The 17,865-nt window shown below is 37.7% G+C and overlaps 1 protein-coding gene across 1 annotated transcript in view; it reads left to right on the top strand.

Annotated features, from left to right (window-relative positions):
• MACC1 (MET transcriptional regulator MACC1) overlaps positions 1 to 17,865 on the top strand; it is a 288,870-nt gene that overhangs the window by 15,468 nt on the left and 255,537 nt on the right. Inside the window, 1 exon segment of the mRNA XM_082398712.1 lies at positions 3 to 30. Within this exon segment, the coding sequence (XP_082254838.1) occupies positions 3 to 30 (28 nt within the window).

Consider the following 17,865-nt stretch of genomic DNA (forward strand, 5'->3'; position numbering starts at 1 on the left):
GAATAATCAAAGGGTGGAGCCTGGACAAATGTTCACTTGTCTGGTTAAGCCTTAAATGTTTACCTTGGCCAGTTGATTCCCTTTCATCCCCTCTGGCCCAATAGGAGACCAACATCCATTAAACTGATTCCTTGGCTGCCCAGCTTTGTTCATTGTTTATACCCTGAACTAGCAGGATACACTTGGCTCTTTATCCCTGTTGATCTCCCATGCTGCCTTTGGATCCAGTGCTTAATTCTGGTTCAGAAAAGTCCCTGAGACTTTACCCAGGCACTAGTTTAATTAGTGCCAGGTTTTTCCCATCACTCATAAAAGGAGATCAGGCATTGCTTTGATCTATATCTTTTTGGCAATGGCTTGCTTCTCTTTCCACCACTTTCCTCCATGCCCCAGGTATCCTGTGCTCTCCAGGACATCTAGATGCATGTAGTCTTCTTGAGGTTTCTTTGCTAATACCCAGACTTCAGAACTTCCTATTATTTCCTTCTCTACCTGGATGAGTCAGTGCAGTAACTGGAAGGCAGTCTGCCCTCCTGACTTTGGTGTTTCAGGGTTTCACCACTAGAGAGTGGTATTTTCTTCCTATGATCCTTGAAATTGTTTATGTTGAAATGGTTTTTATTAAATAAATATTTCTATAAATGAACTCACCCATATATTCTAGTGAACAAAGTAAGCCTGTATACTGTAAGGAATAAAAATGAAAACAAACAATAAATGATAGCTTTGGAAGCATTACTCCTAAAAGCCATAATGTTAAGTCTACTATTAGATGATCAAAATTTGATTCAAACTTTTCTGTTCCATCTGAAGTTGAGTGTGAAGAATAATGACTTTGAACTTTGTAGCTCAAATATGGCTTTTCAAAACTTTACATGATTTATTTAAAGTTTGTCCAAAATCTTTGTACATCATGCAGTTACATTCTATTTTCTTAGTTTTTGTCTGGAGGCATTTGTAAAATAAACCATGCTCCCAAGTTTATTGAGTCTTCAGTTTATTGATAGTGGTTACACAAGGACATGGACAGATTTTACTAACAGACAAAAGAATTTGATATGTATTATGTGAAAAAATCAGAATCAGGTCAACATTTTAAAATGTCCAAGAAAGAAAAATAAGTTGTCACTAAGATTCCACAGAATCTTTATCTTAGCTATGCTTATTTAATACAGAAAAAATGCAGAGCCATATGATTTTTACTCAGAGGGTCAAAAAATTTAAATCTGTTAGTTTCGCATAGGGAACAGGCAAGGCACAGAACCAGTTGAAAGCAAACCTAAAAAGAAGAGAGGCCTATCCCCCCCTGGGTGGGCCTAGGAGGAGGAAAAAAGAAAGAAAATAATGTTTGCTGCCTTGTTGAGTTTAAGAAAATCTTAGACTCTCTTTAATTTTTAACAAAATTCAAAACTGCTCAATCCTTTTCAAATAACACAATTTTAATGTTAAGCGCATATTGGGATTGACCTTTCTGTTGTAACAAAAATAAACATCTGGCAATCAGGGAACCTAACCTGAGAACTGATGTTGACCTGATCACCACCTTGGTAAGTGTTTTTAGATAAATCACGATTTCAAAGCCTCATATTTTCAAAGCCTTCCATATTTATAAAAGGAGACAATTGAATTTGATTGAGAGTTTTCAAATATGTACCACGGGAAACTGTAAGTTCTGTGGAGTGACTCCAGAGCCCCCCACTGCACTGAAAGTGGTGGCTAGCAAGTGAGGGTGGTGGGCTATTCTCCCCTTACGTTTCAACCAGATGAACTTTGCTTTTATTATTTACTTTCCAACTATATTTCTTTAAGTTTTGCACACTATTTCATTTGAAGAAATTGGTCCTCCGTGCATGAGAGAATTATGTTTGAAACCATTCAATTAAATTATTGCTAAGGTCCTTCATTTCTAAAGATGTGTTTTCTATGACAATTACTTTTAATATATATTATATACAGCACACATATACATATACCAACACACATTGTTATATATTTATATACTACCTTTCCCCAACCTAATCACAAAAAATACATATATAATAAAATTGAAAACCATTAACAATAAAAGCTAAGCCTCATATAATAATGACAAGGTATAGTGGGTTGGGTGAAGAGATTAATTATATTAAACAAACAAACAAACAAAAACCAGGGATATGGGAAGCTATTTTAAATGCACAAAAACCCAGTCTAACTTTCCCTAGTAGCCAAGGTAAAACCCAAAGCATGAGGGGATAGTAGTCTTTAAGAGAAAAGATTAAAATTTGAAGGAAGAAACGTTTCCTACCCCCCAAATCTGAGAATAGTTTGTCACACATGGCCTTATATGAAACATACTGGGCAAGTTCCCTGATTACAGTTTCACAAAAATATAGAGAAATTTCATATATGGTCACACCTCATCTTTACCAGGAGTAAAAACCAAGGAAGTAGTGCTAAGCCATCACTCTGTAAAGACTATTTTGATAACAGGCTGGAATAATATGCTTTACTTTTAAAGCTGCCTTCTGATTGGAATTGATCTAGGGATAAGCCTAGAAGAATTGTGTGCTGTGAATAGTTCATATACCCTCTTCCAGGATTGGCATGGCTTTTGATGGAAACTACATGGTAGGCCATTTTAAATTCACATTGTGAGACCATATCCAAAAGGCAGACTTTCCTTATTGTTTGTGAATACAGCAAAATGATGTTTTGTGTGGAAATAAAGTTCCTGACATGATCTTGCTTTCATAGTTGTCTGCTGGACCTCAGCCACAGGACCACACAGGTTGAGCTGGCTTTCAGCCAGCACCTGAGTAACTCAGGTGTGAGCTTCTAAGGGTATAGTAAAAGGAGTGAGGACTACTTAAGAGGCTCTTTATACCTCTGCAACGGGGCCAGATTAAAATGTTTCTCCTTGTGTTTATCTCTAATGAAAACTGAAAAGAAAGAACTTGGAAGGGGGCCATCACTTGACTGTGCTGTTTTCTAAGTTTGGAGAAGAGAAGAAAAGCTGGGTTCCTTGCCTCTGTCACCACTGAGCTGTGTGTCAGAACCTGGCTTCCTTTTTATTTCTTTCCATCACCTAAAATTGTATCGTCTAAAATTCTATGATCTAAAATTATGTTATAAAAAAGAGATAGAACCCCTCAGAGCAGCATGGCTTCACAAGTTCCCTGGTTTTAAAATGGATCCCATTTCATTTGTGAACAGAGTCAGATGATGGTGACAGGAGATGAGATCTTGATGATCACATCATGAGGATCCCCTCATTTTGCAGACGGAGACATGAGGCTCTCAGCAAGCAAGGAGTCACTGCAGGTCATAGCACCAACTGGTCACAAACCCAGACCTGGCCTCCAGATCTTGCTCTTTCTGTTCTACCACTCCACAATGTCCAAAAAATTATTACAATAGCCAATGTTTTCTTTAAATATATCTACTTGAAGGGGTGTGTGTGTGTATGTGTTTCTATATATATTTTGTGTGCAGGCGCATCCCTCTTTGTGTAAAGATGGCAGATACAGGGATGGAGAACAGTGTTGGCTTTTTGATTTCTGTCTCCTGATGGTTTTACTTTGCCGTTCATGCGGGGAAAAGGGAATAGAAAGAAGTCAAACTTCCCCAAGAGTCTGAGTTTACCTTCTTAATGACATGTTTATTTTTCCACATCACATTTTGCAAAGAAGTGAGAAGTGACCCTCCACAACCTGGCCTGCTTTCCCTAGCTTTGGGCATTACAGTAATTCCCTTAGTTTAGCTGCATATTTTACAAGATATCTCATAAAACCTCAGAAGCTGATTTCTGAGAGAGCTTGCATCACTTACCAATGACTGTGATGGGATGCAACTTAGAAGATAAATGGCAAAAAAAGAAATTGAAGATATGGACTTCCCTGGTGGTCCGGTGGCTAAGACTCTGTGCTTCTAATGCAGGGGGCCCGGGTTCGATCCCTGGTCAGGGAACTAGTTCCTGCATGCCACAACTAAAAAAGATTCCCCGTGCAGCGACTAAAAAAGATCCCGCGTGCTGCAGCTAAGACCTGGCGCAGTCAAATAAATAAATAAGTAAATTTTTTTTAATAAATAAATATTTTTAAAAAAAGAAATTGAAGACAAAGTTGCATCTTATGACCATTACCTCAACATAACTGGTTTTTCACTTCTCCAAATTTCTTTCCAGTTTTTATCTGTAATATATACATTTTTAATACTTGCAACTGTAATTCATATAAACTTTCAAGATCAGCTTTTTCACTTATACTAGAAACAATTTCTTGTGTTGTTAGAGACTCTGCAACTATTTTTTTAAAAGAGGACATCGTGCTCTAAGTTGATAGCTTATAATGTATTCAATTATTCATCTGTTAAAGAACATTTGGGTTATTTTCAGTTTATTTTTCTATTATATATAATGCTGTGAAAGAGAGTTTTATAAACATAGCTGTCCATCTTCCTTTTGAATTATTTTCTTGGGGAAAATACAAATTACTTAGAAGGACTATTAGAAGGATTATTGATGTGTCTTCCCCAAAGACAGACTCTATTTTATGGGGCCTGAAATCTATATAACTTGGGGAAAGGGGATCTTTGAGAAAAAGAATACAGAATTACAAACATAAGTTGTTAGGGTCCCTCCCAGTGCCGTGAAGGGACTCATCACAGTGAGGGGCCGTAAGCTCAACTTGTAACAGCTTAACATTATCAAAGTGGTTCCCTCAAATACTGTAATAATTTCAATTTCATCAGTCATATGTAAAATACTTCATCCCTGAAACTTCATGAGTACTGTGTTTTGTAATTTAATTACTTTAGTACCTTAATAACCTGGCTACATTTAACATGGATAATTTGCTTTAGTGTACATCGTTTTGCTTATTAGAAAGACCGTGTTTCATCATCTCTTGCTGTATAACAAACTACCCCAAAACTTAGTGGCTCAAAACATGCGTTTTGTTATATTTTACAATTTGGTAGCTGAGACATTTAGGTAGGATTGGCTGGGCAGTCTTCTACCCTTCATAGTATAGGTTGTGGCTCTAGGCTTGCAGGTGGGCTGGTCTGGAGGGTTCACGATGGCTTCATATTCTCGTCTGATACTTTGCAGATATGAGTAGAAGTTGGGGCTCAGCTGGGACTGTTGACCAGAGCACCTATATGTAATCTCTCCGACATGATGGCCTCAGGGCAGTCAGACCTCTGACATGGCAGCTGGTTTCACCCAGAGCAAGTTTTCAAAGAGAATTGGACAGAGCCTCCAAGACTTTTTATGATCTTGGAAATCTCACAACATTGCTTTTCCCACACTCTATTAGTCAAGCAAATCACTAAGCCCTGTCTGGATTCAAGTGGAATCTCAGTGAGAGGATAGCAAATAATTGAATTGGAGATCATCTTTAATCTACCACAGGGTAATAAATTTTTATTGATTGTGTTCTTGTATAAATTACCTGCTTAATAACATCATATATTGGAATGTCAACAGAATTATGAAGGTTTAAGTAGATCATTAACATGGCTTTATGACAGTCAGGAAAGAGATATTTAGTAATTTGCTAAGTCTATTAAATGTGCCTTTAATAAAGTTGAAAACTCAGAATTATTTCAATAGCTGGCTTAAATAAGGTCACTAGTTTACAGTTATATATTACATGTTTTATATATATTATATCCTGTCTTCCATTTCTTTCTTTCTTATTTATTTATTTTATTCCTTTAGTAAGATGATAAAAATAAATGCCAGATTGTCATTAGCAAATTTAGGTATAGTCATGTTAAATAAATACTACAGAAAAATTGGCGTAGAATATAGGATAGAATATAGGCCTCCGTTTCTGTCCTTCTCTGCTCTTCTATGTATTGTAGGTTTCTGATACCCCACAGATTGCCTTTCCAGGTTTTTATTGCCAGCAAGATTCCAGTTAGGTCTTGCCAATGATAGGTCCCGGCAAGAAACTGAGAAATGAAAGAGGGGGAAAGTGACTCACTTCCTGTTTTCAGCTTTTAGGCCTCCATCTGCAGCAACAAAAAGCTATGAACTCCAAGCATCCTCTGGCCGTTTCAGTACCATAGTACAGAATTCTTCCTTGATTGCAATGCTCGCCTTTGGCTCACTCCTTGGCTATACCAGCACCAGGACATGCAACAGAGACCCTTGGTAACCTTGGCTTCAGCTGAGTGGTACCTCCTCAGCAGTTCCAGCACCACTTACACAGGGCCCAGTTACATTTCCAGCCACCCACCTCTCTCCAGCACCTTATTTGTGGTCCAAGTACTGACACAGGGGTCCCTGCTTGATGTTTCCAAGATCTCTTGAGGCACCACACAAGTGCATTAGCAAGTGGACACCTGGCTTCCACCACCTCATCCTCCCTTTTGTTTCCTTGGCCCTGGGGATAGTAGCTTCTTCCTGCAGGTGTCAATATTTAGATTAGTTCACATTCCGCGTTTTTGCTCTTTCCGACTTGTACTCCCCTCTGCTTGAAAGACCTCATATAGTTTCTATTTTCCTTACTGGACCCTGAGTGATACAGGAGGAGCTGTGTTACTGCTAGTCATTTGCAGATATGGATAAAATATCTACTAAGGGAGAATGTTCAGATCAGTGCAGCTGGTGCGGTGAGCAAACCATTCATAAAATATTGGTGCTTTGTTTTCCAAGTTTTTAATACCCTCCCTTGTTTATGGGCTTTGTGTCACAGTACCAGTTGTATTTTGCAAGGAAATACTGTCTTTTCACAAAACAGAAAGCAAACATTATTGGGAGTAATACTCATTTTTGTCAGTGTCAAATTGAATTTTGCAACAGTAGAAGTCACAGGAATAGGTCCACTGATTGTTCTATCACTAACAGTTCACAGGCAGCCTCTCAAAAATGAAAGAGTGGGTTATTATTAGAAAAATGCTTGCATTGAAAATATTTCCATTTTTCTTAGTTTGATAAAAACTACAGATTTTGGCTTTGTTGCTGTTTTGAAGCTGTGAACTGCTCCAGATTTTTCATGTTTAGAATTATCTGTGCAGGCTGTGGGAATGGAAAAAGGCACTGCCAATTCCTTTTTGAAAAAAAGAATCAACAATGAGGAATGTTTATTTGTTATGCCTTGATTCTTATGTTCATTTGTCAGTTCTGAAAAATTTGTATTAAGAAAAAAATTTTTGTATAATGTCAAGATCCAGTAACAATTTATTAGTTAATCTATGGCCTTAAATATTATACAAATATTAAATAATAATTAAAGTAGTAGAATCAAAATGTTTTGAATAAAGAAAGCTAAGTGGAAAACTGTTTACAATTAAACATTTAATTTGGCATGAATGTAATTATCTTTGATGTTCAGAAGACAAAAATGATATGGTATACATATATTTGAACAAATCAGGACTATAAAATAGTCCTGATTTATTTTTTACCACCTTAAGCCTGGTACTGTGGTTATCAAATGTCAAATTGGATAATTATCTTTCTATCTTTAGAGTACCACGTATTTATAGTTATTCCATATCACAGATGTTCTTCTTTTAGAATTAAGTTACTTTGGAATACAAAAGACTGGCCTCAGTCAAGCTAACAGTTTATTTATTAAAGCCACTTGGGGCTTACTTAGAATATCATTCATGTGACTATTTTTGTGAGCTTGGAGAAGGAATGCTTGAAATTGATAACCAGGCTAGGTCAAGAATAGCTATTCAGATCTTCACAGAATGAGGTCTTAGGATGGGTGTAAAGACTAAAAAGAATCCAGATGTTTACTAGCTGTCAAATGTACAAATCTGAAGATAATTTAGGAGACTGAAAATATTTGTGATTGTCTGGTCTACTCATTTACAATGAGGCACTTTAATCCTCACATGTAGCATAGATAGTAACAGATTAGAAGGTAGAAGTTTAGAAACTGGAGTCTCATATACTTTCCTGGATCTCTCTTTCTCTCTCTCTCTCTCTTTCTCTATTTCTATCTCTGTTTGTGTTTGTGTGTGTGTCTGAGTATTTGTCTCTGTCTCTTTCCCCCATCTCATGTTAGTAGGCAGCCTCTCTCACCTTGGCCTAGAACTAATAGATAGTGGAATTTATGCCATTTCTTGGTTAGTCTTCCCACAGCTTTCACACTGCGGTGGGCATTTCTTTCAAGAAAACTATTCATGTAAGCTACCTATATGCCAGATTTGCAAACCACCTAGAAAACCCTCACAGACTTCCACTGATTTGTTGCAAATAACTTTTGGTCTGTTAATCCAGCTCTTTACTTTCTCAGCTCTCAAGTAGAAATTCATTCATCCATTTCATTTCACTGCATATTTTACTGAATATCTACTATGTACTAGAAACTGATCTAGATTCTAAGGAAACAACAGTGAACAAAATAGGCAAAGAAATAAATCTTCATTCTATGGTGCTTATATTCTAGTGTAGGGAAAATAGGACATAACAAAATAAATTAGTCGTATATATTGCATATTAGAGGTTATAGGCGGTATGGAGAAAAAGAAGGTAGACACAGGCAACAAGGAATGTGTGTTGAATTACTAATTTTAAGTAGGGAGACCAGGGAAGGCATTATTTATGAGGTGATATTTTAGTAAATATCTAAAGATGCTGAGGAAGCCGCCACAGTTATCTGGGGGGAAGAGCGTTTTAGGTAGAGAAAACAACAAGCATAAAGGCCGTTAGGAAGGAATGTACCTCGTGTGTTTGAAGAGCAACAAGTAAGGCCAGTGTGGGTGGACTCACGTGAGGAAGGAGAGGGTATAGAAGATGAACTCAGACAGGTTATGAGGTCAGGTGTTTTGGACTAGGGCCATATAGGTCATATGACTTTGGCTTTTACTTGGTTGAGAAAGGAAGCCATTGCAAGGTTTTGAACAGATGAATGATATGACCTGAGTGAAATGATCTGACTGTTTCAAGGAGGGGAGAGTGATAAGCTACATTGCACGATGTTGATGAATCAACTAAGACAAGGAATGAGAATTTACCATGAATTTGGCAATGGGAGGTCATAGGTGACCTTGACAAGAGCATTTCTGGTGGAGTGGGGAATGGGTGAAAATGATGGGAAGGCATGAGAGTTAGGAAAAAATAATTGTGGATAAGGAGACAAGGTATTTTTTTGTGTGTCCGTTTTTGCTGTAAAGGGAAGGGGGAAAATGTGGTGGAATCTAGAGGGTGAAGGAAGGTCAAGACAGGTTTGGCTGGCTTTTTTTTTTTGAGGTGTCCAAAGTATCAGCATGTTTTTATGCTTATGGGAAACATGCAATAGAGGGGAATACACTTGTGATGCAGGAAAGATGGAAGAGAGTTTTTGATGCATTTCTCTGAGTAGGTGAGTAGGAATGGGACCTGCATACCTGCGGAGCGGGGGAGATTTGGCTGGCACCACCCACAGCTCATCCACAGTAACAGGAAAGAAACCCAAGTACAGGGGTCCAAATACAGGAAGTTCAAAAGATGTGTTGGTAGGAACAGGTGGATGTTCTCTCTGATTGCTTTTTTTTTATCCTCAGTAAAATACGAAGCAACATTATCAGCTAAAAATGAAAACCGAGAAGGATGTTGGAGATTCAGCAAGAAAGGAGAGGGGCGTGTATGTGCCAGGGGCATTAAGTAAGATTGCCTGGCAACATTAAGAACTAACCACCTGGGATTAGTTCGTATGCTTTTCTTCAGCTACAAGCAGCTTTCTGCATTATGATTAGTAGGTGGAGTATGGTATGGTCCCAAGGTATGGTTCCACTAGTTAGTGGAAGAAACTTGTAGAATATTTGGAGAGTTAAGGGGGCAGGCAAGAAGGCAGTTGTAATGACCGTTCTTGTCATTTAAACTGTGAATAGAGGAAGAGAGATTTGTAGGGGAGACAGGTGAGAGGCAGGGAAAAAGTGATAAAATTGGTAGGTTGCCAGTCCTATAGGGTGAAACGATTGTTGGAATCAAGGGATTGCCATGAAATATTAATTCATATTAGAGTTCATATCAATTTTAAGATTTTTTCTTTGTTCCCATTGTGGTTTCCTCTTCATCCTGTTTTATGCGTAAACCTTTCGCTCTTCAGAAATTAGCTATGATTTAATCACTATTGTCCTCTCTATGTAAAATAATATTTTCATAATCAAATAATATATACTCATTGAAATTTTAAAAATATAGAAAAGGAAAATGAAAATCAGTCTCCAGAGTCTTACCACTTAAACACATGTACTGGTAGTATTTTTGAGTATGTCAGTCTTTGAGTGTCCTAGTCTTGTTTCTCTTCATGATTTTTCATGATTTTGTACCATGTTTAAGTTTTTTCATTTCAACATAGTCTTATAAGCATACTTCATGCTGTTACATACCTCCATCAAGATTATCTTTAATGACTGCTTATGGGAAGCAGGATGCTTATGGGAAACATGCAATGTTTCGTAATCCGTTCAGTTTTATCTACATTACAGGATATTTATATTAATTTACTTTGGCATTAAAATTGTGTGGTGATCTTATAATTCTAAGAGAAAGAAAAGAGGAATATATAAACCCCAACAAAGCATGCTGAGGGAGAGAGTATTTGTCCTTAACTCCTAAAGCAGAACTGGCCTTAGAAGTGATCCCTGGGCTATACCAGGAAGTGCCACGCCACTCACAGGGAAGAGAGAGTCCTACATTTCTCCTTTATCACCCTGAAATCCCATGTCTCTCACAATGTCCCAATAAATGTTTTTGCCCCAGAAGAGTTGCCTTGTAGGGACAGGCATCTTGAGCTGCCTATATTTTATGATGTCCAGTAATATGTTTGTCTAAAACAAAATAAAGTGAAACAAATATATTCTCATCACCTTTAATTATGACTCAGTGGCTCTCAATGTTTGTTGTGCATCAGAATCTCCTGGGACATTTTTATTGATACCTGGGTTCCACCTCAGGCTCTTCGGATATGTTCTAGACATCAGTTTTTAAAGTTCCATGACTGATGATGCAGAAGAACAGTTGAGAACCACTACCCTATATTAAACTAGCTAGGGCAACCAGTCAGGGGGCTGGAAGCAAGACCAGCACAAAACTCCAGAGCAGCAGTCTAGGAGGACCCCGACCTGGCACCAGGTGGTGCTGTGGGCACAACACGGAGCCTCCTTCCCGTTTTCCCAGCTGAGCACAAGGAACCCTCCAGCTCCCACAGAGCAGTGAGGGTCTCATTAGAGGGAAACACAAACTTCTACCTTGAGTATTCCACCTGCTTTGAATGAAAGGGGAGATGGAGAGGAAGGGAAAGGAAGAGTTCCTTCTGGAAAGGTTCGAAGTTCTTTTGGGCGAAGTGAGAGCGTTCAATTTTTCAGGCTGATTTAATGAAATAAAAAGGACAGTGATGGCCAATTCTATTCATCTCATTCTGGATATTTCCCTTTGTATTTAATTTGATATTTCTATTATAATTTAACACGTGAAAATAGAACAAAACATAATTTAAATATTAAAATTAGTCATTCCTGTATGGCTCAGTTATAGATATGTTTGCTTTTTTCCTCATGATGGTTTTAAATATTTAAAAAAATTTTAATAATAGAAGGAATTTATATTGACTATTTCATATCCTCCAGGTGGGACCATGTATTTATACCCTAATATGTGTAATTACAGTGGCAACCATCCTGGTTTCGCTGGGTTGAGAGGTTTTAGTTTTAAAACAGGACAGTCCTGGGCAAACCCAGTTAGACAGTTGGTCTCCCTACTTAATAACCCATATGTTCTTTTGGGCACCTGTGTTTTCCTGTTATTCATGCCTTTAAGTAGGACTTAACACCTATTATTAGTGATTCCCTATAAGCTTATTTTATATCAGTAAGTAATACGGCTATTTCTGAAGAGTGTATGGGAAGGAATTCCCTGGGGGTCCAGTGGTTAGGACTCCGCACTTTCACTGCCTGGGGGGTAGCGGGGGAGGTTCAATCCCTAGTTGGGGACCTAACATCCTGCAAGCCTTGAGGCGCAGCCAAAAGAAAAAAAGTGTATGGGAGAACTAGAAGTAGGGTTGACAATGCATAGCCCTCAGTGTTTCACTGAAAATATTCTGATTAGTTGCATCTTCTCATTTCCCTTCTTCCTTTTAGGCTGCAGTCACTTGCAGTCCCAAACCCCCAGCCCTGTGAGTTGGTTTCCTTTCTCACACAGAAAAATTTTGGTCTCTCTTAGGTTCTTTCTTTAGACTTCTTTCATACTCCATGATTACTTGATGCTATCTTCAACTAAGTGAAAGTTTGAAGATTTAATTGTCTCTCAGAAAGGAAACTATCTAGTTTCCAGTATTCAGAGAAGAGTGAAGCATTACTAATAACAAACATATTTCTTGTTCCACTAAATAGTATATGTATATATATACATATGACTATATGTATATATGACTGTATCTATCTACTTTATCTATCTGCTTTATCTATCTATCTAACCATCCATCTACCTACCAATCTGACTATATATAGTCACGTATGTACACATATTAGTTTTTTTCAAGTTTGTGTTTTAATAAACAGTTCATACTTTGCACACAATTCTCAGTTTATAGAATTGATGAATAAAAACACTGTGATTCCCTGAAACATTAAAATTTAGACATGATAAATTGTTGAGAATTTAAGGGAAACTCCTGCTTTACATACTAGATGATGTGGCATAATGAGGGCTCCTTTCTTTAATTTTATCAATTCTACCAAACTTCATCCACGTGCTTCTTCTCACAGCAGTTATTAGTGCATGAACATGGTTATCATTTAAGAGCAACTGAGCATTCATATTGACTCTCTGTGAAGAAGGTAGACTTAGGTATGTAAATGATTTACACCAGCATTCTAAGGTCAAACCCAGGGGGTACACAAAATGTTTGTCAGAGGGTGTTTTTCTCCTGGCAAAGACTATGGGGAATCTTATAATTAATCCAGTAGCAGTGGGGTAAGTGTTGGCTGAAAGATATTAGATTTTGTTGCAAAGGGACTGATAAAATCTAGTTAGAAAAAAATACAGTAATTTTTGATTACCCTCCTTAGAGAGTAAAAAGAGCATTATCAGGTTGAATAATCAATCATGCTAAAATAGCAATTAAACTTCCACAGAACTTTTTCTGCTTCCTCTTTTCCGATATTCCTTAAGCATCTTTGTCAGTAGCCACTCATTACTCATGCTAAAACCAACAGAACTGGCACAGATGTGAAAAAATAAAACAAACAAGAACTCTCATTTTCAGCAGTGATTGGTGTTAATTGGGGATTTGTGGTATTTAATTTAATCTTTACAACAACTTTTTGTTTAAAAAAACAGCTTTATTGATATTATAATTCACATACCATTAAAACAACTATTTAAAATAAATATTTTTATACTCTATTGTTGAGAAAGTGATGCTCAGATCAGTGAATTCATTTGTAAGCTTTGCTAGGAACACATAGCTGTCTAATTTCGAGGCCTGCATTCTTTCTACTGCACCCCAGTTCCTCTGTTGTCACGAGCCCACCACTCTTTTTGGCAGGAGTAATACAGATACCTGTTAAAATATTCTATGAAGAATGATGCATAGGAGATAGGGTCCCAAGACACAACTGGTCAGCAATCATTTTTTCCCTTAGGGAGTGAGGTCAGGGTCTCAAGCCATCTGAGTGATAGGAGAAGCTTCTGGAATGGGCCCAGTTGAAGAAATTATTTCTATATGCACAGGAATAATAGGAAGGAGGGACAAGAGGAAGAGAAAGGGAATCACCTGGTCCTGCCACTTTTTATACAGTACTTCATTTGACTGTTAAAGCAGCACTATGAAGAATGCGGGCTCATTAAGAGCAATGACAACAACAACAGCAACAATAATAATAGTTATTATTATTATTAATTTTTTACAGATGATAAGCGGAATCACAGAATGTTTAGTAACCTTCCCAAGTTTATACCCAGGGGTCCGAAACAAGAGAATTCTAACTCCAAAGCTTAATTTCTTTGTACTTTGCCAAAATGCATTTACACATAAGAAAAAACAAACACGCGAACACTGCTGATAGTGGAAAACCAGTGAGATCTCATGATGTCACGTATTCTATAAAGTGGTGGAGTTTTGCAGGGTATAAATCTTATAAGAAAACAAGTACAGAATTAGTCTCAGGGCCCTGGAAAGGGCCATGCAAGTCAGAGACCTACAGGTTCAGCTTCCTTAGTCACATTGTAAATCTGACTCTGGCTCCACCCCTTCTGAATCAGTACTTGACCTCTGTACCTTTTGAAAAATACAAGCCAAGAGACTTCTCTTGCATTTAACAACGCAAAAAAAAAATGGCTTAAGGTCACTATTATACAGCCAAAGTCATATCCAGCAACTCGTGCAATAATTAAACTTGTTCAGTTACCTACCACCTCTCTGCAAGTGTCACCCTAATTTATTGACTTACTTGTTTTGTTTTTTAACTTTTTTACCGAAGAATGATGTACACTTACTTGCTGTTTAAGTGCATTGTGTTGTTTGAGTATTTGTAAGCATTCTCAAATTCTTTGTAAACCAAGGAATGCGTGTGTGTGTGTGTGTGTGTGTGCACATTAAAAAAAGTTTTGTAGCTAATTCATCTTCCAAGGTTTGCTAGGAACATATATTGCTTAAAGTTAAACTTGAGAGACATATCACTAGGAATATACCATGGCAACAGCAGGCATTTGATAACACCTTCATTAAACGTTTTCCACAGTGAAAGTACTAACCTTGCTCTATGGCTTAGAAGGTTAGTACCTATATGCTTTTATGTGGAAGCATTAATACCACTGTGATCTCAGGAAAATTTCAGCCCATGTCCTAACTGCAACATGCAGAGGTAAAGTGATCTTCTGTTCAGGTCTATAATTTAGCTACTCCTCTTAATTTCCCAAGAAAGAGTGACTCCCATCTTTAGCTTAGCTGATCGTTTGGATCAAGAGAAAGTGATTCTTTGGATCCTCATCAAAAGCTAGAACATATAAATCCACGTGGGTTGAAATGTGGAAACAGAAACTCAGTTGAGAGAAACTAAGTAGGGTGGGCTTTACTGGACCTGATGATCTATGCTGTCCTTTTGTAACCTAACGTGTTTTCTTCTAGTAGGATAGGGAAACAGCTGCTTAGCTGGACCCACTGCTCTCTATCCAATTTGATAGAATTGCCTCTGGTTGAGATGCCATCAGCACATATTAAGAAAGAGTTCTGTGACAGAGACTCACTGTTGAACATATGATAAAGGGTGGGGTAAGGATGTCCTTCCCAGCAGTTGAAAGCTTGTCATCACTCCGGGTGATGTTGGTGCTTCTGTTAAGTGGTTTGTTTGTATCATATGCTCACTGTGTAGCTTGTAACTAGTAATGTTTTCCTTATTGTGGTCTCTGAGAAAGTGGAGAGCCAAATTTTTGGTCTATTGCTAGTAATATACTGGAACTTACAGCATGATATTTGTAAAATCATTTATTTTTATTTTCCTACCAACTTTCTGCAAGTATCACCCTAATTTATTTACGTATTTGTTTTGTTTTACTTTTTACTGAAGAATAACATACACTTACTTGTTGGTTAAATGCATAGTTTGAGTATTTGTAAGCATTTTCAAATTCTTTTTTAAACCAAAGAAGAGTTTATGTGTGTGTGTGTTTGTATGCATCCACACACAAAAGAAATCCATCTTTAAAATGAACATACTGAAGGGACTTCAAATTAATAAAACAGATGTCTTGATCATCAGTTATATATGCTTAGGTCAATATTAAAAGATTGATGATGTACAATGAATATTTATCAGAAGTCTATAATATTCTCTTAAACACTTCTATCTCCATGGAATAGCCTCTGAACTTTTGGAAGATTTCTTACCATTTTTTGAATGTTGATTACATAGTTCTGCTCTCTGAGGTGAAAGGCAAGATGTTGCAAGAATGAGGTAAGGTCAGGATGAGTAGAACCAACCTTGCCAAGGACTTGATTTTCTCTTGCCTTGGCCAAATGTCCTATCTAAAAAGTCCTTGTTTGGAGGAGGTATGGTGCGTGAGGCTGGGGACCACTTTATTTCACTCCATTGAGTTAAACTTTTTATCATTTTTGCTTCAAAGTCTTAAAATCTAAGCCATTGTTACTTTTGACATTATATACCATCAGAATTTTAAAAGATTTCATTTGTTGTTCTTACAGAATTCATGGAAATGGCTAGAACTAGTCTCATACCCTGTTTCTTATGGAGTTCAAATCAGGAGATGAGAGTTTGATTCTTGCACCTGCCAGTGATGAACCTACTACCTTGGGCAACTCATTTAACCTCTCCGCAGCTCAGTTTTACCATCTGCAAGATGAGCATTCTTCTTCTAAAACAATGCTTTCCTCTTTTCTTCATGGTCACCTGTAATTGCAGTCACTTCCCTTAGGTCTGAAGGCTAAGGGTTGCCAACTCCATGCGCCAAGACTGCTACATAATTTGCAGTGCCCAGTGCAAAATGAAAATATGTGACCCCTTGTAAAAACGTAGTAAGTGTTTCAAGATGGCAACAGCAGAGCATTAGACCAAGCCTGAGGCCCTGCTGAGAATGGGGCACTGTGTGACTACATGGGTCATACACTCTTCTTGTGGGCCCTGCTGGGAACTTGGTGACGATCTCTTGAGGTCAAGATTGTGGCTTGATGCTACTCTCTAGCAACAAGGCCGGGCATAGTCTCAAATCTCACTTTCTTTGGAAGGGAAGGTCTGACCCATGGTTAGGAAGCATAGTGTAGGGTTCAAAACCTTGTTCTCTAGAATTGTTTATCCCTAAGTTCAAATAATGGCTCTGCTGCTTAGTACCTATATAATCTTGGGCAAATAAACTCCCTAAGCCTGATTTCCTTCCCTTTAGAGCCAACTTTCTAGCGTTGTTGCAAGTTATAAATGAGAAATACATGCATGGCACTAGGAATGTAGCAATAGCTCTTATGATGGATATGTTTTATTATTTTTCAGGCCTGAAATATTCCTTTTGTGTATTTCTTTAGAGTTCTTTACACTTTCCCTTCCAGACTAAGGTTTCTGGGAAGGTTTCCTGGCTACATCATTAAGCTGAACATAAAACAATTTCCAGTCTGCTGTTTCTCTGTTTCTGATTTGTGCTTGCTAATATGATGTTATCCTGCACAATTATTGTAATTTTCCCAAACTTCAGCTCTGCCAGTGATGGAAGGGTGATAGGATAAAAAGGACATGATGGAAATCTTGACATGGTGATATTAACAAGATGATGTATTGATAGAATGTTTTGAGTCACTACAATTGGGGGCATCATAGAGATTATTACTAATACTAATTACTAATACTGCTTAATGCACCAGGGTCCCTGCTGCCCTCCCTAGAGAATATTATAAAGCCATTTTTTCTTAGGAAAAGCGACCACTGATATTTTCCCTGTCAGGTGTTTTATTTTTTTATTTTTAAAAACTTTTTTAACATCTTTATTAGAGTATAATTGCTTTACAATGGTTTGTTAGTTTCTGCTTTATAACAAAGTGAATCAGCTATACATATACATATATCCCCATATCTCCTCCCTCTTGCATCTCCCTCCCACCCTCCCTATCCCACCCCTCTAGTTGGTCACAAAGCACCGAGCTGATCTCCCTGTGCTATGCGGCTGCTTCCCACTAGCTATCTATTTTACATTTGGTAGTGTATATATGTCCATGCCACTCTCTCACTTCGTCCCAGCTTACCCTTTCCCCTCCTGTCAGGTCTTTTAAATCTTTGATCATAATGACCAGAAGTAACACTCAAATGATTTAGTGACTAGTCGTAAGGGTATATACACTACCAATCAGTGAGTGCCAATGTCCCATCAGAAGGTACCCGGGGGCTAACATCCAGTGAGGCCATACACGCCATGAAAATGTCCAGTAAAATCACAGTAGG

The sequence above is a fragment of the Balaenoptera borealis genome, assembly GCF_965194805.1.
Source record: "Balaenoptera borealis genome assembly, chromosome: 7".
Taxonomy (NCBI): Eukaryota; Metazoa; Chordata; class Mammalia; order Artiodactyla; family Balaenopteridae; genus Balaenoptera; species Balaenoptera borealis.